The sequence below is a fragment of the Vespula pensylvanica genome, chromosome 15 (assembly GCF_014466175.1).
Source record: "Vespula pensylvanica isolate Volc-1 chromosome 15, ASM1446617v1, whole genome shotgun sequence".
Taxonomy (NCBI): Eukaryota; Metazoa; Arthropoda; class Insecta; order Hymenoptera; family Vespidae; genus Vespula; species Vespula pensylvanica.
In genome coordinates, this window is record NC_057699.1 from 4,077,297 (window position 1) to 4,098,965 (window position 21,669).

The following is a 21,669-nucleotide window of genomic DNA, read 5'->3' on the forward strand; positions in this document are numbered from 1 at the left end:
TATTATTTTCTACTTTGTACAAATAAGAAACACAGAGGGTGCTTCTTCTATACTAATACTAAATGTGTGCAATCTTTTCTGATTTTTGTACATACGTTTTTCAATCATAAAACATTAAAATTAAAGTGAAATTAAATCTCACTTTCACGTTTATGCATTTCCAAGTATTCCTGTGAATGAGAACCCTTTCCTTGAGATTCAGTGTCGTGATATTCTACTACTTCAGACTTAATTATCGGATTTGTAGTTTGAACGGATTCTAATTCACTTAAATCCAAAGGTGGAGTTTTATGTGGCAATACAGTCCACAAAGATTGAATGTATCGATTTCCTAACAAAAACAAACTCAGGTTAATTATATCTATATATTATCTATCTATAACTATTGAATACACCTATATGATGAGACTATATACGAATTACGAATAAATATAAAATATAACCTAAAGATAATAATAATAATAGTAATCATATAAGAAACAAAAAAATATATCCTATAAATTTTAGATTTACCAGTATGACGATCTTGCCAGTAAGCTCTGTGACGGGAACACCAGCAAAAGACGATATTCAAAAGAAATATAAATCCCCCTATTACAGAACAAATGGTGATGGTAATATAAAACGGCGTAAAATCTCCGTATTCGTGCTTCACAAAATATGGATTCTTCAGGTATTCTTCACGCTCGTCTAGAATGGACATTTTATAAATTTAAGTTATTTCTGAAAAAGAAATAAAAAGAGAAATCTCTTGAGTACACATTTACGTGGTTCGACCGTAAACAAATATGCATATATATATATATATATATATATATTTATTTATTTATTTATGATAAAAGCATACACATATACAGTGTATAATCTCTAATTAAATAATATATATCTTATTTTAAACTTGATCATGTTATCATAACCTAACCATTAAAATACGTTAACGTTCGAGACTCCAAAGAAATGAAGTTATGCGTAAACGAAGAACCTAAGGCGTGGCGTTCAACATGTACTAATTTTCTTAATACTAAAAATCTTCTCAAATATTGTATATATATCACAATTAAAATAAATTAATATTAATAATTACTTATTGATACAAGTTTCGCGTTAGTCTTCTATAAAAGAACGAAACTAAAAATTGGAAATATGAGTAATGAAAGCAACGAATTAAATTATAAGCTATGAATCAATTGATAACGATTTTACATACCATAGATCCTTTTCGTGTCTTCTTCTTTAACGTCGAAAATATATGCATGTATTCTTGAAAAATAATATCAATTTGTCTGGATTTCGTAAATATAAGGACACTTATAACAATTAATAAAGAACACACGACACATACGAGAGTGATACATAGCGAACCATGTTGGAATGTTTAGTTGCGTCGAAACGTGTATTGGATCAAGTTGTATTGGGCGGGGCATGGTAAATAGTAGGGGTGACTAGAGTGGAAACATCTCTTTGGATTTCTACATACGCTGATACGTCATAGGACGCTTGACCAATGAGAAACGAGATCGAAAACATATCGAAGGGTGTATACAGCAACTCGAATATCGATATATACATCTAAATATTTCGAGACTTTCGTATTTCGAATTAATATAACCTACTTCGTAAAAAATATATTTTAATAAAAAATGATTTTAATGTTGTCATCATAAGATTATTATTGTTATACGTGTGAATGCAATTGTAATATTGGTTTGAAGAATGTTCTAAAAATAAATTAGTAGATAACAAAATTATCAAAAGCTAGGTTACTTTTATGATCTACACAATCTACATTAAGCAATAATTAGCTGGTGTGTGTATATATATATATATACCTATAAGCACCACTTAATTTAGGCTCTATACTGCTTGTCCAGCTTTTGTTTAGGACTGTGTAAATACTCAACAGGAATTGCAATATGCAATTTATAAGATTTATGTATATATAATTCATATATACTGTGTATTTACACCTAAATAAATAAATTCAAATTCAAATTGAAATTCAAATTATAATATATATTAGAACTTAGAGTTATTAGCTTAATTCTATCTTATTTTGTAGACAGACTATATCTTATCTTTAATACCTTATAGATACTTCTTACAATGCATTTGAAATTTTCTTTTATTTCTGCGTTGCTATTGGTGCAGACTGACTTGATGATTTTGAATCGCGCATAGAAGCACTACGTCTTCGTTTAATTTCTTCCTTACGTCTATTCTTTGCCTCCTTTTGTCTTTGAGCCAGCAACTTGGCATAATCAGCAGCCTGCTCCTTACGAGCTAAGCAACGCCTCTTCTTCAATGCACGCCTATGTCTTCTTCTCTGTAAATACATACGAATAGATCGTTATTATTTAAACTATTCGATAATATCGATTTACGTCGATAACTATTTTTTTCTACTATACCTGTAATGTTAACGGAGTAATAAGACGCTGTATTTTAGGTGCCTTTAGTCGTTCTTTCTTCCCTTCTTTCTGAACAGGTCTTTTAACGACGAATTGACGTACGTCGTCCTCCTTTGTAAGATTAAAAAGCTTACGGATTTTGCTAGCTCTTTTTGGTCCTAAACGTCGTGGAACTTGCGTATCGGTAAGTCCAGGAATTTCCTGAATAAAAACAAATATTGATAGAATTAGATACTATAATTATCTAATAAAAGAAATAATTTATCAATTTTTAATTGTTTCATTAGTACACTGAGAAAGAGTCAAAGTAATGGAACAGTTTCCCAAATTAAAATGATATTTAATCTACCATGTCTACGATAGTACTTCAAGATTATTTATCAGTCTTGTGTACACCCTTACAACATGGAAATATGTAGCATTTCTAAATTTATCTTACCTGCTCTCCCTTCTTCACAATTACCAAGGCAAGTACAGACAAATTTGCGTCGACAATGCAACCACGTACAGATTTACGTTTCCTTTCGCCGTCACGTCTAGGTCTGTAGCACGAATGACCCTTCGACAATAATAAACGTACGCGACCTATTAAAGGTATTGTTATAACATTATTCTTAAGACAAAAGGAGTTATACATACGACGTTAAATTAAATTAAAAAAAATACTTGCCATTGGTTAAAATACCCTGTTTCATAGGGAAACCTTGTTTGTCATTGCCACCAGCAATACGTACTACATATCCCTTCCATTCATCTCCAAGAGAATCAGCTTCCACTTCTGCTCCCATTCGTTTTTCATAAAACATCCGGAGCTTATGCTCGTCCGAAATCTCGAATAATTTTTGACATCCCGTTGCCGGGAACGATACGTTCAACTGTAACAGAACAATATTAATAAACATTAAAAAAAAAAAAAAAATTTAATAAAAATTTTATTATAAACAAAAATAAATTTATTACAAAGGTTAGATTGTATTCTCAACGCTTATTCGTTAATTCGTTAATGATGTTAATTAGAAAAATAATATCGAAAATTCATACTCTTAAACGAATATAATATATTATTATATGAAAAAATAAATATATAATCAAAGATTTTAAACTAATAAACAAATAGCGGTAGCAACATCAACGACGATGATTTGAATAATCTGTACTAAATATAAAAATATGATTTGTTGAAATTACTAATGCGAAAGAAATATATACGAGACCTCGTAGTATTTTTAAAAATAATTCAATTGTTTGAGGGAAGAAGGATCTTAAAAATATTATTGGATACGTACCTTCATTGTGAAAAGATCTAGACACTTACGAGCTACGAACGAGAAAGACCATTAACTAGAAATACATTCGTCAAAGTGCGTTAACTGGATATCCTTCGGATTATCGCAATGCTGCTTTCTGATTGGCTTGTGAGCATCCATATGGCGCGACTGTCGCGCTCTCTGGTGACGCTGTTGAGTTACTACGTATCTAGATGAAGATAATAAATTAAATTTTACTTAAAAAAATTTTTTTTTACAGAAAAAATTTTTATATACATTTATGAATATAAAATATTACAAAAAAAAAACATATTAATTTTTTTACCTATTATGAAGATATACAACATAATATCAAATATAAGAGCATTAAAATCACGAAACATTTTATTAATGTGTATTGTCAATATATAGATGAATTTATTTACTAAATAATTAATTAAAATAATTATTTCTTTTCAATTTCTACTTCGTATGTAAAAAAAGAATTAGTAAATTAAGTAATAAATTTCTATTTATGATACATCCCTTTCCATTCTAAACGAATAATATTTTATAAAATTATAATTTATAAATATTTAATCGTGTGTAGTTTATATACATAAAAACTTCGTATAGAAAAAAAATTCCTACTACACTCCTACTTAATTTATAATCGTCAAACACACACATGTATATATATATATATATATATATATATATATATATATATTTTATATAGTGGTATAAAAGTTAAGGTTAACTTTATTGTTATTAATTATATATTTGTGTAAATTCGTAAATATGAGGAAACGATATGCAAATATGTAAAACAAGATCAATAAACTTCTAAAGAACATTGAAATATTTTATATGATTTCTATATGTTAACAGTGAACACGATATATTAATTATAGACTAGTACAATTTTGATTTTTTTTTAAAATGCTTTCGTCATCCTTTTTACAATTATTACGATGTAAGTTTATTGATCGATATAAATTAGTACACTACTATTACTGTTATTGATTTGATTGAAAATTTTATCAAGTGTGTTACTATCATAAATTTTACATAAACTTTATCAGTTGTGTTACTACTATAAATTTGTTATAGTTCAAACATGTCGGATGTCACAATTTACATTTGTACCTGTATCCAATCCGGTCAGACAAGAAGATATATTACAATTAAGAAACTTTATAGAAAATAACAATGAAATATGTGTTTTAACCGGTGCTGGGGTTTCCACAGAAAGTGGGATTCCAGATTATAGATCTGCAGGTGTTGGTATTTATGCGAGAAGCAGCCGAAGACCAGTTCTTTACAAAGATTTTTGTTCTAACGAATTTATTAGAAGACGATATTGGGCAAGAAATTATATAGGATGGCCTAGGTTTGAATTATTCTTTCTTATTTAAATAAAATATATTCTACAGTATATTATGATTGAATATTAGAAATTTTTACAATATAGATTTTCAACGTTTCAACCAAATGATACTCATAAAGTATTAAAAAATCTTGAAGAAATAGGCAAGGTGTCATATATCGTTACACAAAATGTGGATAATTTACATACAAAAGCTGGAAGTAAAAATGTTATAGAACTTCATGGTACAGCCTTTAGAGTAATGTGTCTTAATTGTACTCATAAAATAGAACGATCTAACTTTCAAAATATTCTTAAGGAACTCAATCCACTTTTAAATAGTCATTCTGAAATGATAAGACCTGATGGAGATGTAGATTTAACTCAGGTATTTTTGATAATTTAATAAGTGTTATCTATAGGTGTATTTTTATAACAATTTGTATAATTTTTAATAGGAAGAAACTGAAGGATTTAGTGTTCCACCATGTGGAAATTGTGGTGGTATATTGAAACCAGACATAGTTTTTTTTGGTGATAATGTACCCCGCCAAGTTGTAGAAAATGTAAAAAATATAGTAGAGCAATCAAGTTCATTATTAATTCTTGGAACTTCTTTAAGTACATTTTCTGGTTATAGAATTGTACTTCAAGCTCTAAATGCTAAAAAACCTATAATGTTAGTAAATATTGGTAAAACTAGAGCAGATGATGATATATCTATTAAAATAGAAGGAAGATGTGGATATATACTTCCTAAAGCTTGTAGATTTAATAATTCAATTATAAAAAATAAAGTTTATTCTTAATCATGTCCATTAGAGTAGTTGTTCATTTTTTGTTCTTAAAATCGTACTGTCATTAAATTATAATATTTACAACTCGCGAACAAAATAGAATTTAATTATATTTTTCAATCGTTATATTTGTGCACTATTAATATATAATTACGTAAAAAGATCATGTTTACCTTTCAAATATGTGTGGACAAGATTAGAAAACATAGTATGATATTTTATATAGATTTAATGTTTCATTACAAATGCTTAGTAACATAATCATTTATGACATGTATATTGTTATTTCATTAGTTGGAAGATTTGGATTCTTTAGCATGTTGAAGACTCTGAGTAATATATAATTTAGCTAAGCTTTGTGCACAGAATTGCGATATATGTTCACTGTAAGTATTAATTTGTCCTGCAACAATCATTGGATTTAATCTTGGTGGTACTGGTAAAGGTCTCATTATTTTGTTAATATCATCATCAGGGAGTGGTGGTTCATCTTTAGCAGCTCTTGCAGCATTTTCTTGAGCTCTCTTTGCTAACAAACGATTTTTGTCTTGCTGCTGTCGAACAACTAATTGTTGATATCTATTGAATTTCATAGCTTCTTGATTTAATTCATCTACGCGATCCATCAAACAGCGTAGTTGATTTTCCAATACTGTAGCAGTTCCAAGATCTAAATATTTAGTGCCTTCTTCTTCTGGAATCATTTCTTCCAACTCTGACATCATAATATTTGTTAAATTACTATTTTTTATAACAACAGGAATTTCCACAAAAAGACTTTCATAACCAATTTTAAGAGCCCGTAAAGCTTCGGGTGTAAATTCGCCTTCCTTATACATTTGTATAGCTTGTGGAGTGAGACGATACGCTTTAAGAGTTAAAAAGCCTCTAGCAGACTTGGCAGTGTCATAAATAAGCACAACAGATTCTTCTATAGACGTTTGATAATGATATTGCGATTCCAAAAGTGATACATTTAAAAAATTACCAACGTCTGCACTTTGATACCATCCAACGTGAAAGTGATCAACGTTAACCCTACGAATAAAAAAAATACATAGATATATAATATAAATAATCCGAAATATATTACAAAATTTATTTATACGTACCATCTAAGTCTACGCATCATAGCTAATTGATACTCTTCTTCGTCAGCGATTTCATCGTTTTTAGGAAAAGGAAAACAATTAGTAATTTCCAATCTATTTTGTACAACTAAACCAAGAAGTGCCCCTTGTGCAACTTCCATGTTGCTCATAGACTCCTCATGACAGTGTTTTACCATTTTCATTACCACTAATCCATCGCATTGAACGTAATCAATTCGTGGTTCTACTTCAGGAATTCTTCTTGACTGTGTCCTTGAAGCCATTTTGATAGAAAGAAATAATAGATTTTAAAAGGTACGAAAAACGAGGTTTTTAGTCTGTCACTCAGATTCGCACACAATTCGGCCGACCCATGCCGATTACAGAAAAAGAACAGTCATAGAGTTTGTTTATAGTAGAAATGTCGACTTGTAACTATTTCGTCGATTCAGCGCTATCTCGTGACAAAAAAAAGAACTTTGATCTTAAATTTTACAAATGAATCTATAAAAAAAATTAAACAATTAAACTGTATAAAAGGATTAAATTAAGCAGAATTGAAGAATATTTTCGATGATCTACTTCTGTATGAATTAATTCGTCAATAACCTATCACGTGACTGAAAATTAATTTGCCAGGATTTAATACATCTATGAATTAGTTAGTTAACGGTTTATAATATATCTACGAAATAGTTCGTCAATGATTCATAACGTTCTATGAAATAATTCGTCAATGCGCAATTATAGTAAGTCGTTAATAAGGGATTAATTATAAAATTTATAATTACTTGTTATATATTAATATTACAGAAATATACTATGCTACAATAAAAGTCGTGCGATCCTATATATGCTTGTGTCTATATATGTATATCCATATAATATTATTACATTTAACATACTTGTATATTAAATACGTATAAAGAAAAAAAAAGAGAATGCTATTTATTATTATAAAAGAATATTATTTGATTTGAAAGTATTCGATTTTGCTTCGTCATTTTTATAAACATTCAATTGCAATGTTAGGTTAAATCTATCCTCCAATAAATAAATAATTTGGTTTATTACAAGATGACAAATAATGAATAATTATTGATTATTCTAAAGTCTGACGTTGTAGATAATAAATTTTTAAAAACTTACTACCAGGTAGCGCTTCGATCGCTGCGTATTTAGGTTCTATTTCCCCTCATGGGGGTTCTCTTCCTACGCGTTTTCAAGATTTTACGTCATTAATTTTTATGAACGTAATTCTTGTTCGATTTTATTAATCAAAGACTCGTTCGAATGATAATTTTTTTTATACGAAATCATTGTTTTCATTATTGTAACTACATGCACCGATTGATGTCTCGACTCAGGTTTTTCAATTCACGCGCGCTTATGGCATAAGGGGTAATATAATTTCACAGGCACACACATCGATACGAGGGATCGAGAGAAGGGATAAGGTTCGTTTTTAGTTCATTTTTTTTCCGCAATCGTCGCTAAAGTCACACTCGTCTCGACCGATATTGGTTGAACAGCTTTAACACCGTCGTGTTCGTTTGTAGTTGGAAAAGACAGAAAAAGTGTATAACGGAGTCTTAGTCGTCGTGCGTCGCAAAATATAACCTCTTCAATAAAATGATACAATTTTTATCTGCATCGCTTAAAGTTCTGTTCTTTCGACAAATTTGACTTAACCAAACTCGAATTGTTTTATCAACGCGGTAATAGACTAAATACACGCATCATGAAAGTTATCGTGAAAAAACTTCAGGGGAAAGAATATATTATCGATGTGAGTAATACAAATATTTCAAATTTTGTAAACTTGTACTATGTTTGTTTTATATATATATGTAGTCTTACTTCAATTGATTTGATTAGAAATTTATGTTGGTTTAGTCGAAATATCGTGTACTTTATGTCGTCTGTCGTGCATGATATATTCCATTGTTTCAGATTATGCCAACAGAAACTGTCTTACAACTGAAGCATAAATTAAGTGACCTTTTAGGCATTGATGTACCACAACAAAGATTGTTGCTTACGGGCAAAACATTGGCCGGTAAAGTGATTTAATATTGCATTTAAAAATTTATATGTGTACACACACACATACATACACACACACAAAAAATATATATACGCGCGCGCATACACGTCACACAAAAGAAAAGTAAAGAAAAAAAAAGAAAAAAAAAATCTTATTATTAGTCATATTCGATTTTAGATGAACAGCCATTAAGTTTTTATCCAGCAATTAAGGATGGAAGTAGACTTAACTTAGTTGTTATAAAGAAAGCAGAAGAAGGACCAAGTGAGGCTAAATCTTATCACAAAACTGGAACGCAAATTTTGAGAGATGAGGTTACCAGAGTTTTAAGGCATTACTATACAGAATCTGAAGCAGAATCAATCGTTAATGAGCTAATAAAAGACTTGAAGAACAAAGTAAATAACCTTAGTTACGACGACTTGGAAAGATTTGCAACAGCATTATTACAGGACCAAGAGAATATAGCTTAAGATTATTTCAATTTTGCAATATCGCTTATCAATCGATTACTTCGAATATAACTTTATTTAATCGATATCTTGCCTCATTGTACCCCACATTCGATAGTATTTAAGAAAGATAAAAAATATCATATATATCATTGGGAAATGTTAATTAATTTTTTTTTGTATTTCTTATTTTTTATTATTTTATGATATAATCGCGAAAAAAATACGTTTATAACATTGATCTAATATGGATCAGCAAGATCCACTTGACGGTAGTATCTTGCTACCAGACATATAAACAAATTTAGTGCTCCTATTTCGTGTTCTTCCAACTTTTTCTAAATAAACAGAAATGTGTAGCATTAGAAGTGTAATTTTTATAAAAATTTACGATTTGAGAAAAGTTCAGTAATTGAAGACAACAAGCATATCTTATTATATTACATTTTATACTAAGCTTTTACTCGAGTTAACATAATTTATAATCAATGCCAAAGCTGAGTACAGTTGTTATAATTTTTTTTCCTTTTTTCTTTCTTTCTTTCTTTCTTTTTTTTTTTTTTTTTTACATTAGAATAAAATCGTACTGAACTTTTCTGGAAATGAAAAATATTGTAAGTAAATATATATTACAGAATTTGCTCTGATAACAGAACATGCTCTAGCCAAAGAACGCAAGCAAGAGCATGTATCAGGATTCAATGGTAGATCCAAAACAACCAATAAAGCATAGAGCCATTGTCCAATTTTGTATTCAATTTTTCCTTGTGTTTGTACATATTCAACTAAATATTCCAAGACTTGTTCTATTAATGGTTGTTTCATACGTAAAAGAGTTGTCAATGTTGGACTATGAGTTTCGTTCTCATTACTACATTCCTCGGAACAATACGTGATCCAACCACGTTGATCGTCTATATTAGGCTGGAATGGTAATCACGAGTATTTTTTTAAATAAAATCTATATTATGCTTTTAGTAATTTAAGAAAATATATAGATGTATGTACCAGTTGTGTCTCTTGAGATTTCCATTTGCATTTAGATGTTCTGATCTCATCTTGGATTTGAATAACGTATAATTTTAAATCTGTGAAATTTTCTAATTGACATTCTTGCCATTCGGTAGTAGGAGCTAGACATGGTGGTGCTTCAACACATCCTGCTAACTATTATTGTATTTATTTCGTGTTGTTTAAATAATATTATATTAATATAATCTATCAGTATCATATTGACTTACATGCTGAATATCTATGGTAGGTTTCTTCAAACATTCTTTATTTATATCAGCCACTACTACATCGGCACATTGTTGAGCTTCTATTCTATAATAGAAGATAAAAAAAGATGAAACAATGTGAATATATTTTATCTATTAGTGTTAATAATATAGTATTACTTACACAACACGCTTGATGTAATCTCCTCCAGAAATGGGAGGTTGTTTGAGATCAATATCTTCATCAATATCTCCTACATAAAATGCTGGTTCTCTTAATGAATCCATTTCATTTCTTCTTTATCATTAAATATCAGTATTTAAATACTAATTGTAATTGATTTAAGATATTATCCCTACAATGTACATCTTTTTTGAAAAATCTGTTAATGTCATAATATCACTCATATACATACTAATTTAACTTACGTATAAATTTGTTTTATAATTAAACTAATTTGAATGAAACACGTTATCTACAAAAATAATTTGTTGTCTAACGAAATTTTCATACGTTCATTTTGTACAAGCTTGGTAGTACTGTCTGTTATAAATTTGTATAGGGATATACGATCCTATGATATTGAATTAGTTGGAATTATGGAAAATTCAAAATGTGTGTAAAATACGAATTCGCAATTGATCATTTTTTATGTTAGTTTAATTTAAAAGAAATAAAAATATATTTTAAAAAAGAAGGTTAGAAAGATAAAATGGCAATTAGAGTATAACAACCAATCGGAATTGAGCTTAAAGTATCGGTCATCGATAATTGGTTAGAGAAATCGATGTGATTGAAGAAAATAAATCAAAAGAATGTTCGTATTTATGTAAATATTTTTATTGCATAGTTGGAAATACTGAGCTATGAATTTGAGATGAAAGAAAAGAGAGTTATTTCCCTAAACTAATTTTCATATTAAACGTATTAGTGGATTATCTTCTTCTTTGCATAGGTAAATTAATATACAGATTTTATGATTCGTTCGAAATATATGTTTGATTGACTTTGTTAGTATCGTATTAATTTCTTTTCGCACTAAAAAAACATTGAAATATTTTTTCTCTGTACTATTACATTTAATTAACTTATAGCTTCGATGATTTTATAATTATTTAATCAATGTATGATGTACTGTACAATAAAGTAATATTTAAACAATACTACATTAGATTAAAAAACACATAGTCCATTAAAGATAAAATAATTTTATTTTAACATTTCTGTACAAGTAAATCCCGAGTCGTTGATTGTTTAATATTGATTAATATAGAATGCGCCTCGTACAAAATCACCAAAGATTTGCAGTAAGTCTGTAGAAGTCGTTGAATGCGCATACGCCTTAAGCGATATTGGTCGAACGGACCTTAGTTTGTTTTGTTACGCTTTCATTATCCTCTCAACTATATTTTTGAATATTAATAATTTATAAATAGAGATAATGTTTTCGCGTGCAATAAACAAGATATTTAAGAGATCATATTGTGAAAGAATTTTAAAGTGTCGTGTTTATTCATCAAATACGCCACAATTAAAGAAGGGTATAAAAATTAGTTAGGTTATATTTTCTGAGAAAATTTTGTTAAATATTTAAAAATTAATATTCATAGGCGAGGAACCTGATCCGGCACCAATATTTTTTAATCGAGAGGTACAGGAGACATTGCAGTTATTAACACGAATCGATTATAAGAAGGCTGTTAGAAAACGTTTGACCGGTGAAAGGTTAAAATGTCCGGAATATAAATTTCTGACCGATAAAGAATTACAAGAAGCTGTGGATCTCGGAAAAAAGAGAGCCCATAAGCGTTTGCAAATGCCTCCTGTAATAAAGGCGAGAAAAGAAATAGATGTGATATTAAGTAAAGATGAAGCGTTAGAAGGATTCGATACAAGTAAATACGTTTTTACGGATATAAGTTTTGGTATAAGAGATAGGGATAAATTCGTAGTAATTAGGGAATTGGATGGCACACTTAGACATGCGAAATGGGAAGAACGAGATAGACTAATTCAAGTCTATCATCCTATAGAAGGAAAGGAAATATTACCTCCAAAATTATTTCAAGGAGAATATTTTGAGGTTAGAAAATGAGATAAAAAATAAAGTAGAAAAATGATTACTATTATTATTATTATTATTATTATTATTATTATTATTATTATTATTATTATTTATATAAACTCTTATATTATGTTTAAGGATTTATTGAAACGAGAAGTCTATGAATATATATTAGATCGTGCTTGCCTTCAATATGATCCTGACGATCCGGAATATAAAAGGGTTACAGAGGCAGTTTACGAAGACATAAATAAGAAGAAGAAATTCGAATATTTAAGATCCACACGACATTTTGGTCCTTTAGCCTTTTATCTTGTTTGGAGTAAAAATATTGATAAATTGCTTTGCGAAATAATCGAATCAAGAAAAATTGAGGAAGCTGTAGCATTGATACGTCTTTATCAAAAGATACACCCTCAAGCAAATTCAGCTACAACAAAGTGTGAAAGTGAAGATCCTATAGAATTGATATTGCATTATGCCTCGTTAGATTCACCTGTAGATACTTTAATTAAGAAAACTGTAGCAGTATATCAAGAATTAGAAAGAGAAAGGCAGAAAGTCGTTGAAGGTATTAAGAAAGCTCATGGTATTGATCCAGATAAGTCATAATTTCTAAATGGATAAATAAACAATGAACTGATATTAAGTATAATACGGATCGCGTTTTTTTTTCCTTACGATCATCGTCACCATTATCATCATCATTATAATCATTATAATCGTTATGGAACTTATAGGAATAATGAAAGGAATTAGACATATTAACGTACTTCAATAATGAATTTAAGATCCTTTTATATGGTATGTTATGGTTAGCTTTATTCATTGTACGTACGGTGAAATAATCGATGGATAACAGATGAGCATTGCTAGGATATAATTCGATGATTATTACTCGATTATTTTATTACGTAGTAGTTACTTACAAACATTTACAAATGTAACAATTCAATTCGATTTAGCTTACAGGATCGTCAGAAAACATTGCACCTAACTTGCTAATATTATTAATACGGAAAAAGTATAATTGATTCAGTGTTTATCATCCTTCTACAGAAAAAACGAAGAATTTTTATCATTTTTCTTGGCGTTCGATAAATTTACAATTATTAATGTATTATAGTAACTTTTATCGCACTTCAACTTATCGTCATATTAGAAATAATAAATAATCAATTAATGATTTATTTCTATCGTCATAAATTAAAAAAGAAAAAAAAGAAAGAAGAAACAACAAAAATAATAATTGACACGAGAAAATAGATTCATAATAATAATAATAATAATAATAATAATAATAATAATAATAATAATAATAATAAAAAATAATAATAATACAATAATAATACAAATAATAAAAAAAATAATAAAAAAGTAATTCTTTTTTTCAAAGTATACAAGAAGTTACAAGGGGAGGAAGATGAAATTTGTACGAAAAAGATAACATGAAAGATAAAGATAAAGATAAAGATAGAGAGAGAGAGAGAGAGAGAAAGAGAGAAAGGGTGATAAAGAGAGAAAGGGGGTAGGGTGGGGATGTCTCGTTGAGATCGTATATCTTTCCGTAAATATTTCAATAAGCACTTATCCTTTAATATCTATTATCATCATTACTGTCTTTATTCTTTATTCGTATGTCTCTTAGCATTGAGATAATCATTATCGGATTATTCATGGTAAACACCGTGTGAATAATAAAAAGTTGGAAGAAAAAAAGTTGGTAGAAAAAATCAAAATCTCTTCTTATGAAAAAAAATGCAATTCTACTAATTATTTTTTTCCTCTTCTTTTTTTTTTTTGTTATCGAAGATCCTGGAAGGAAAAGCATATCAAATATGTTTGTATTCCCATGTATATGGATTGTAATAAATATATGTATCTATTAGGCCCTCTCGAAGCACAAAGTCATACCATCATCGAGTATATGCATCATAGGTCGCTCCTTTTTTCCATTTTCTCTTTTTCTCTTTTTTTTTTTTCATTTCACTTTATTTTATTTTATTTCTTTTCTTTTTTTTCTGCTTTTCTCCTCTTCTTTCTCCAATGGCCTCGACCCGAGTTACAAAGAGAATATTCAAAAGATGTGTGTTGTGTGGCCAAGCGATTGTCTTTGAAAAAATCGATCTTTAGAAGTTACATCTTAGAGACATACATAATATGTAATAATCCTTCTTCTTTTTTTTCTTCTTCTTTATCACCAGCTTCATCTTCGTGACACTTTAAGAAGTCGCACATAAAATTCTTCTAAAAAGGAGCCTGTGCATCAATTTCGTTTTAATTCGCCGAGAGCTGCCTGTATTTCTCTGATATATATATACATATATATACACACATATATATATGTATATATATTGTCCCGATTAATATAATAATAATAATAATAATAATAACAATAATAATAATAATAATAATAGTACTAGTAGTAATTGCAATAATAAAAATATATTATAATAATAGTAAGAATAATAATAGTAGTAATTGCAATAATAAAAATATATTATAATAATAATAAGAATAATAATAATAGTAATTGCAATAATAAAACTATATAATATAATAATAATAATAATAATAATAATAATAATAATAATAGTAATAATAATTGCAATAATAAAAATATATAATAATTATTATAATAATAATAATGAACAATAACAATAATAATAATTTTAATTCATTATCCATCGCTTGTCTAATCTCACGAGAGATTTTTGTAATGCTTCTTTTCTATTACCGATCGATCGTATATACCGTACAATTATCATTTCGTCTATCTTCTTATTTCTTTTTGTTCTTTCTTTCTTCTTTCTAATCATAACCTTTCCTTCGAAATGCATTTAGCATATCTCACAAATTTTCTCGTTTATGTGTTCGTTTACATATACGAATCGTGGTCATTTTACCTAACGTTAACTAGCAGTCAAAACGAATGATCCTATTATTATTATTATTATATAAATATTAACTACGACAAGTGTTTAGAAAGTATACCTCTCGATGCGCCGAGGATATTTTTCTCTCTTCGATCGCGGATCAATTAAAACGTCTATTCGTCTGTCTGTCTCTTTTTCTCTTTCTCTCTCCCTTTCTCTCTCTCTTTCTCTCTCTCTCTCTCTCTCTCTCTTTCTCATCATCGTCATCGAATATTATTATTTCCTTTTATCTTCTTCCTTTTCTTCTTAATCTTCTTTTCTTTTTTTAATCCTTTTCTTTTCTTTTTTCTTTTTTCTTTTCGTTCTTGTTCTTTTTATTAATCGAGAAAAAAATCTCACGTGTCTACAAGGATGTTCACGGTTGTTTTATTTATTTATTTTTTTCCCTTTCTCTCTTTCTTTCCTTTCTTCTATTTATTTATTTGTTGATTGATTGATTGATTGATTTATTTTTTTATTCCGCGATAATCGATAATAATCGGAGATTAGTACCATCGTCAAAGTCATCGAATCGTATCGATCCAAAATGGATAATGATGATGATATGATGATGATGATGATCACGATGATGATAACGATAATGATGATGATTATTTTCGATCTTAATTAAATCTTGTTTGAAGCGATCGATAGATGATATTAGCTCGTTTTTACGTTCGTTTAGATGATTTAGAACGTTGTTCTTGCGTTCCTTCTTTTTTTTTCTTTTAATCAGTTCTTACTTATTAATAATTATGTATATATATATATATATATATATATATATATATATATATATATCGATCATAGTCATACAATTGTCGTTTTTTTTCGTGTTAGTTTTTTTTTTATTCTTTACATGTGGCATTACGAAGATATTAGACGTATTAAGATTAGGAAAAGAATGTTATCTTCCTTATTTTATATAATTTGTTTCCTCTCTCTCTCTCTCTCTCTCTTTCTCTCGTTATTTTTTATTATTATTTATTTCTTCGTTTATTTTGTTTATCTTGTCGGATCCAAGAAGCGTATACATAAAAGTTCATTATTCGAACATGATCATCGAGAATATATTTTTAATTAATATGGAAAGTATAAGTACGACTTTGATACGAAAGAGGAGTTCGCGCCAACGAGATCTATCGATCTATCGATAGATCGATAGATCGATCGATCGATCTATTTTTCCCCTCTTTTTCTCTCTCTACCTCTCCCTCCCCTTGTATCCATTTTGTTGTTGCCGTTGTTGTTGTTGTTGTTTACAGGAGTACGCAATTATTTTCTTGTATATCCGCATCACGATGTGTCTATCTACCTATCTATTTTATTATTTTTCCTTTTTTTTACGTTCTCTTATATATGTGTGTATATATATATATATATATGTATGTATGTATATATACACACACATACACATACAATCCACTTACATAATTATGTATATAAATTGTTCGTTTATTTATTTATTTATTTATTTATTTATTCATGTCATCCGTCGTTAAAACGCGTTTGTAAAAGCTTGCGTCCATGATCATTTATTTAAGCGCAATGTGTCGTGTCCGATATACGCGTTCATTCCTAAAGGATCTAGATAAAAGATCTAGATAGAAATCTAGAGATAAAAGTTTTATATTTAGTTACCTCTTTTGTTTTTCTTTCTTGCGTATTTTTTTTTTTAGTTATTTATTTATTTTTTCACGTACGTTCTAACGACGACGTACGAAAGAGGATGTTAGAGTAAAATATGTCGGTTTTTTAAAAAAATCTACGCCTTGTCTCTTTTTATTTCTCTCTCTTTCTCTCTCTCTCTCTCTCTGTCTGTCTATCAGTCTATCTCTTCTCTTTTTTATGATGTGTCTCTTCTCTTTTTTTTCCCTTTAGATTTCTTTTTTTTTCTTTTTCATTCATTTTTTCCCATTATTTGGCACGAACGTATCACGACCGAACAAAATTTTATAATAATCGAAATGTTATTACTAGAGAGAGAGAGAGAGAGAGAGAGAGAGAGAGAAAGAGAAGAGAGGGGAGAGGGAGAGAGAGAGAGAGAGAGAGGAAGAGAAAGAGAGAGGGAGAGAGAGGGGAGATATATTCGAGATTCTTCCCTTTCACTTTCCTTGGTCTTTTTCATTATTTTTCGATGACGATGACGACGACGACGACGTTAACTCGCGAGAACGATTTCGATTAGCTCTAATGGTTTAGAAGATAAAAGTAACCGTCTTTTCGGTCACAGAATGTCCGTTTCATAGATCTTGCTGGTAGTAGTGGTAGTGGCATTGGTGTTGGTATTGGTGTTGGTAGTAGCAATGGTGGTGGTGGTGGTGGTGGTGGTGGTGGTGGTAGTGGTGTTGATGGTAGTGGTGGTGTTGGTATTGGAGGCGTTGGAGGTTGTACTCGTCGTTGGGATGTTGCTATCGATCGTAGTTACCAGATTTGTCATTTTCGCGTGATGATCGTTATCGGTGTTCGAAATAGCTAATACAAGGCTTGGCTCGAGCGATGATGATCCTTCGAATCTCGTTCGTGAGTTACATAAATCTGAATTGAGTGTAGTCGCACCGGCAGCGGTATTACCGGCATCCCTTCCAAGGGTTGCAGTTTTAACGCTCAGACTCGTTAACGAGCCAGAACTAGCAGCGCTCATTCCTAATCCCATCTTTGCCAATAGATTACTTTCCGAGCCGGTTTTCTTTAAGAGATCCGGCGGGGCCGGTGGTACCGTTGCCAAACCAGCCGCGTTTCTTTGCAATTGCTGGAGTCTCGCGTATTGTTCTTGCAAAGCCTTCTGTTTACGTAATAATTCTTGATGACGTTGTTCCAATTGTTCCTGCCTACCTCTCTTGCTTTGCAGACCTTCCTGCGAATTGACACTTTCGCAGGAGCTCGAGTTACTCGTTGATAATACAGTGCTGGAAATAGGAGTACCATCGACCTCGGACGTTGGTAAAGCCATAGGCGGTTTACCAAGTGTACCTCCTCCTTCTTTACCACGAGATAAGGGTCTTCGTAGGGTTCCCGTTGAACTTGTCATTACTGGGATCGAAGCGTTACCAATACCGGTGGATAATTGTTGCGCCACGGTACACGAAGAAGACGACGACGAGGATGACGACGACTGATGATTTCTCGGTGGTAATTGCGGACTCGTTGGACTAGCCAAGGGTGATCTGGAACTAGTTCGCGGTGGTGGCGGCGGTGGTACTCTTCTCGCACTTGCCAATTGAAGTAATTCGGCGTTGCGCTCAGGCACTGGTGGTTTTTGGCCTGGCAATAATGCTTGCGGTAATCCTGGCTGTTCTTGAAGGGACACTTGAAGTCTGGCTATGGGTGGCGATGTATCCGTATCGGAACTAGACGGATACGAATGAAGACGACGTAAAGTTCCACTTTGGCCAAGTCCTCCGCTTGAAATGGTCAAACCACCGACGAGATTACTTGCCAGGATACCGCTCGAAGAATCGACGCTTCCCTTTCTTCCAATCTCTGAAATGCAGGGTGCTCGTCCCATTGTACCTGGTCCTGGCCCTGGTCCTGGTCCTGGTCCTGGTCCTGTTATTGTTGTCGTTGCCGTTGCTGTCACTTGTCCTACTAATAACGGCTGCTGCTGTTGTTGTATCACAGCTGCAGCTGCAGGTGGCGTCTGACCCATTTGCGAGCCTGGCCTTGAAAAAGTCTGCAGTTCGTCTAACAAAGCGTCGAGTGCGTTCTCCGGACGCTGCTGATGGGTGGTGGATGGTTCGTGAGGGTGGCTCCCTCCCCCGAGGACGCTCGCTGACCCCAAGACAGTGCGTTCCGCTGGCACAGGGGCAGCTGCCTGTTTAGCATACGCGCACGCACACGCGACCAATCACGATTTGCCTTTTCCACACATATAATAATCCATAACTTGTAGCTTTCGCTTCGGCGCATACTTGAGCGTTTAACGAAAACGTTATACCCAATAGCAATTGTGAGGGTATAAAAATAATGGAAGAAAAAAATATACATACATATACATATATATATATATATAAATATATACACATATATCACGTTGCTATTCGGTATCACGTTTCTACCGTGTGTAAGCCAATGACGTATGAAAAAATCGATACAGTTCTAATACGAAATCGTATATCGATTTTTTCGATACGTCAGAGTATTCCATTTTCGCACGATACCCATGGAAACTTTCTAACGACGCTAAACGTAACATGCATACGTAGACTGTGCGAATGTGCGTGCACGGACCTGGTGAGAGACGTTATGGTTGAAAGAAAAAGGAAAAATTCTCATAGAGAGACAAAGACAGTGATAGAAAGACAGAAAGAGAAAAGAAAGTTTAGACAGCGATATAGAAGATAGAAATAGAAAGGACAGACTGATTGAAAAATAGATATAGAAAAAGAAGAATGTGATGAATTCGCGTTTAGAGAGATGGACGAGAGGCCAAAAAATAAAACACGAGACTTGTGTATGTGTATATGTATGAGAGGGGTGCGATGGACAATAATTAAAAAAAAAAAACGTTCATGATGAGCTGTAGTATGAGCGAATTAGACACAAAAAAAAAAAGAAAAAAGACAAGAAACAAACGAACAAAAAATTAAAAAAAAAAACAAAAACAAAGAATGTTATATTAATCGTAAAATACATATTAATTCCGTTAGAGATAATTACCTGCGGTCGGTTATACGTTTTGTGCGTGCGTTGTGCGTGTTACAAGTCAGTACTCGTTTGGGGCTCTTTTACATTTGGCATCGATTGCTGTCCGGTATTAGTCAACTTAAAAAAAAAACAGAGAAACCAAAAATGAAAAATCCAAAAATTAGATACATCATGGTCCTTTGTGGATAATCCAGTAGTAGTAGTAGTAGTAGTAGTAGTAGTAGTAGTAGTAGTAGTAGTAGTAGTAGTAAGTAGTAGTAAGTAGTAGTAAGTAGTAGTAAGTAGTAGTAGTAGTAGTAAGTAGTAGTAAGTAGTAAGTAGTAGTAGTAGTAGTAGTAGTAGTAGTAGTAGTAGTAGTAGTAGTAGTAGTAGTAGTAAGTAGTAGTAAGTAGTAGTACTAGTAGTAATAGTAGTAGTAGTAGAAGTAGTAGTAGATTTGCTCCACGAACGCGTTCACGATGTTAATTTCCTTTTCACGGTTTTATTTGATCTCGTCGATCTCAATACGAAAGAGCGACATTTATAGATCGGATTTTAGGACCAGGATGGTGCTACGTTTTTCCTTTTTTTTTTTTTTAACGAATCGATCTGGATGAATGGTTTCTTAATAAATTTCATTAGAAAAAGATCTTTTTTCAATTTCCATTTGTTATTGTTCACATATGCATGTATGTAAGTACGTACAAACATCCTAATCGATTCTGATATGTTAAACGTGCTCCAAAAGGATCATTGACCAAGGTGCATTCTAAGCTCGCTAAGATGCAACGATGAGATTTCACAAACAGATATGCATGCCGTATGCCATCAAAAAAAGAAGAAAAACAAAATAAAAAAATAAACATGCTCATTATATAGGTATCTTCTACGTTATCTAAACTAATAGTACATATATATATATATATATACACATATACATATATACATATCTACATTACATGGTGTATATAAAAAATGCTACCATATACGAAGGTGATTTAAATTAAAAATTAGTTAATGAAGAAAACAAAAAAAAAAAAGAAAAAAGAAAAAGAAAAAAACAGACACAGCCAGTGATGATCAAAAAATCTTGAAAAGTCCAATCCTTATAGTAAGGCAGTACAGTACGGATTCTAACGATAATTTGTGCGTGCGTCTGTGTCTCTAAGTCTATTATATATATGTATATATATACGGCTAGAAATAATCTTTAATTATATTTAATTTTTTATTATGAAATGTTTTTCAACAAAATAGTTTATGTGTATATGCATCTCGGTGATAATGATGAATATATCTTTATGATCGCGATGTTATACCACATCATTGTTTTCTATTATTTCCATTACTATTACAATTATTATTATTATTATTATTATTATTATTATTAATATTATAACTATTATTACTATTATTACTATTATTATTAAT

The 21,669-nt window shown here is 30.7% G+C and overlaps 8 protein-coding genes across 22 annotated transcripts in view; 3 read left to right on the forward strand and 5 right to left on the reverse strand.

The window, feature by feature from the left end:
• Positions 1–10: 10 nt before the first annotated feature.
• Positions 11–1,542, reverse strand: LOC122634577. The gene is made up of 3 exons (XM_043823658.1): positions 1,208–1,542; positions 514–723; positions 11–331 (listed from the first exon to the last, which is right to left on the reverse strand). Exons 2-3 carry the CDS (start codon positions 701–703, stop codon positions 132–134), a joined length of 390 nt encoding a protein of 129 aa, XP_043679593.1. The 5' UTR covers positions 704–723; positions 1,208–1,542; the 3' UTR covers positions 11–131.
• Positions 1,543–1,992: 450 nt separating this feature from the next.
• On the reverse strand, positions 1,993–3,822 carry LOC122634573 (40S ribosomal protein S6-like). Its single transcript, XM_043823651.1, has 5 exons — positions 3,695–3,822; positions 3,079–3,283; positions 2,848–2,993; positions 2,409–2,609; positions 1,993–2,323 (listed from the first exon to the last, which is right to left on the reverse strand). The coding sequence occupies exons 1-5, from the start codon at positions 3,698–3,700 to the stop codon at positions 2,123–2,125; spliced, it is 759 nt and encodes a 252-aa protein (XP_043679586.1). The 5' UTR covers positions 3,701–3,822; the 3' UTR covers positions 1,993–2,122.
• A 592-nt stretch (positions 3,823–4,414) lies between these two features.
• LOC122634572 (NAD-dependent protein deacylase Sirt4-like) lies at positions 4,415–5,840 on the forward strand. Its single transcript, XM_043823650.1, has 4 exons — positions 4,415–4,631; positions 4,769–5,048; positions 5,130–5,412; positions 5,483–5,840. Exons 1-4 carry the CDS (start codon positions 4,598–4,600, stop codon positions 5,831–5,833), a joined length of 948 nt encoding a protein of 315 aa, XP_043679585.1. The 5' UTR covers positions 4,415–4,597; the 3' UTR covers positions 5,834–5,840.
• A 192-nt stretch (positions 5,841–6,032) lies between these two features.
• Positions 6,033–7,296, reverse strand: LOC122634571 (eukaryotic translation initiation factor 3 subunit H). The gene is made up of 2 exons (XM_043823649.1): positions 6,934–7,296; positions 6,033–6,859 (listed from the first exon to the last, which is right to left on the reverse strand). The coding sequence occupies exons 1-2, from the start codon at positions 7,194–7,196 to the stop codon at positions 6,112–6,114; spliced, it is 1,011 nt and encodes a 336-aa protein (XP_043679584.1). The 5' UTR covers positions 7,197–7,296; the 3' UTR covers positions 6,033–6,111.
• Positions 7,297–8,418: 1,122 nt separating this feature from the next.
• Positions 8,419–9,497, forward strand: LOC122634576 (ubiquitin-like protein 4A). Its single transcript, XM_043823657.1, has 3 exons — positions 8,419–8,701; positions 8,866–8,971; positions 9,137–9,497. Exons 1-3 carry the CDS (start codon positions 8,654–8,656, stop codon positions 9,430–9,432), a joined length of 450 nt encoding a protein of 149 aa, XP_043679592.1. The 5' UTR covers positions 8,419–8,653; the 3' UTR covers positions 9,433–9,497.
• An 85-nt stretch (positions 9,498–9,582) lies between these two features.
• LOC122634574 (gem-associated protein 2) lies at positions 9,583–11,425 on the reverse strand. Of its 2 annotated transcripts, XM_043823654.1 has the most exons (6): positions 11,061–11,425; positions 10,816–10,987; positions 10,653–10,737; positions 10,420–10,578; positions 10,045–10,335; positions 9,583–9,749 (listed from the first exon to the last, which is right to left on the reverse strand). In XM_043823654.1, exons 2-6 carry the CDS (start codon positions 10,917–10,919, stop codon positions 9,654–9,656), a joined length of 735 nt encoding a protein of 244 aa, XP_043679589.1. In that variant the 5' UTR covers positions 10,920–10,987; positions 11,061–11,425; the 3' UTR covers positions 9,583–9,653. The 2 variants fall into 2 exon arrangements, with proteins under 2 accessions (XP_043679589.1, XP_043679588.1); XM_043823653.1 differs by lacking the exon at positions 11,061–11,425 and having other exon boundaries at positions 10,816–11,039.
• A 440-nt stretch (positions 11,426–11,865) lies between these two features.
• Positions 11,866–13,352, forward strand: LOC122634569 (28S ribosomal protein S22, mitochondrial). Its single transcript, XM_043823648.1, has 3 exons — positions 11,866–12,173; positions 12,243–12,715; positions 12,836–13,352. The coding sequence occupies exons 1-3, from the start codon at positions 12,074–12,076 to the stop codon at positions 13,307–13,309; spliced, it is 1,047 nt and encodes a 348-aa protein (XP_043679583.1). The 5' UTR covers positions 11,866–12,073; the 3' UTR covers positions 13,310–13,352.
• Positions 13,353–17,291: 3,939 nt separating this feature from the next.
• The window catches only part of LOC122634567 (coiled-coil domain-containing protein CG32809), a 54,689-nt gene continuing 50,311 nt past the window's right edge, over positions 17,292–21,669 (reverse strand). For all 14 annotated transcript variants that reach the window (XM_043823636.1, XM_043823633.1, XM_043823642.1 and 11 more), the window contains one exon: positions 17,292–19,426. In XM_043823636.1, coding sequence (XP_043679571.1) covers positions 17,840–19,426 — 1,587 coding nt within the window. In that variant the 3' untranslated portion in view covers positions 17,292–17,839. The remainder of the gene's footprint in view (positions 19,427–21,669) is intronic.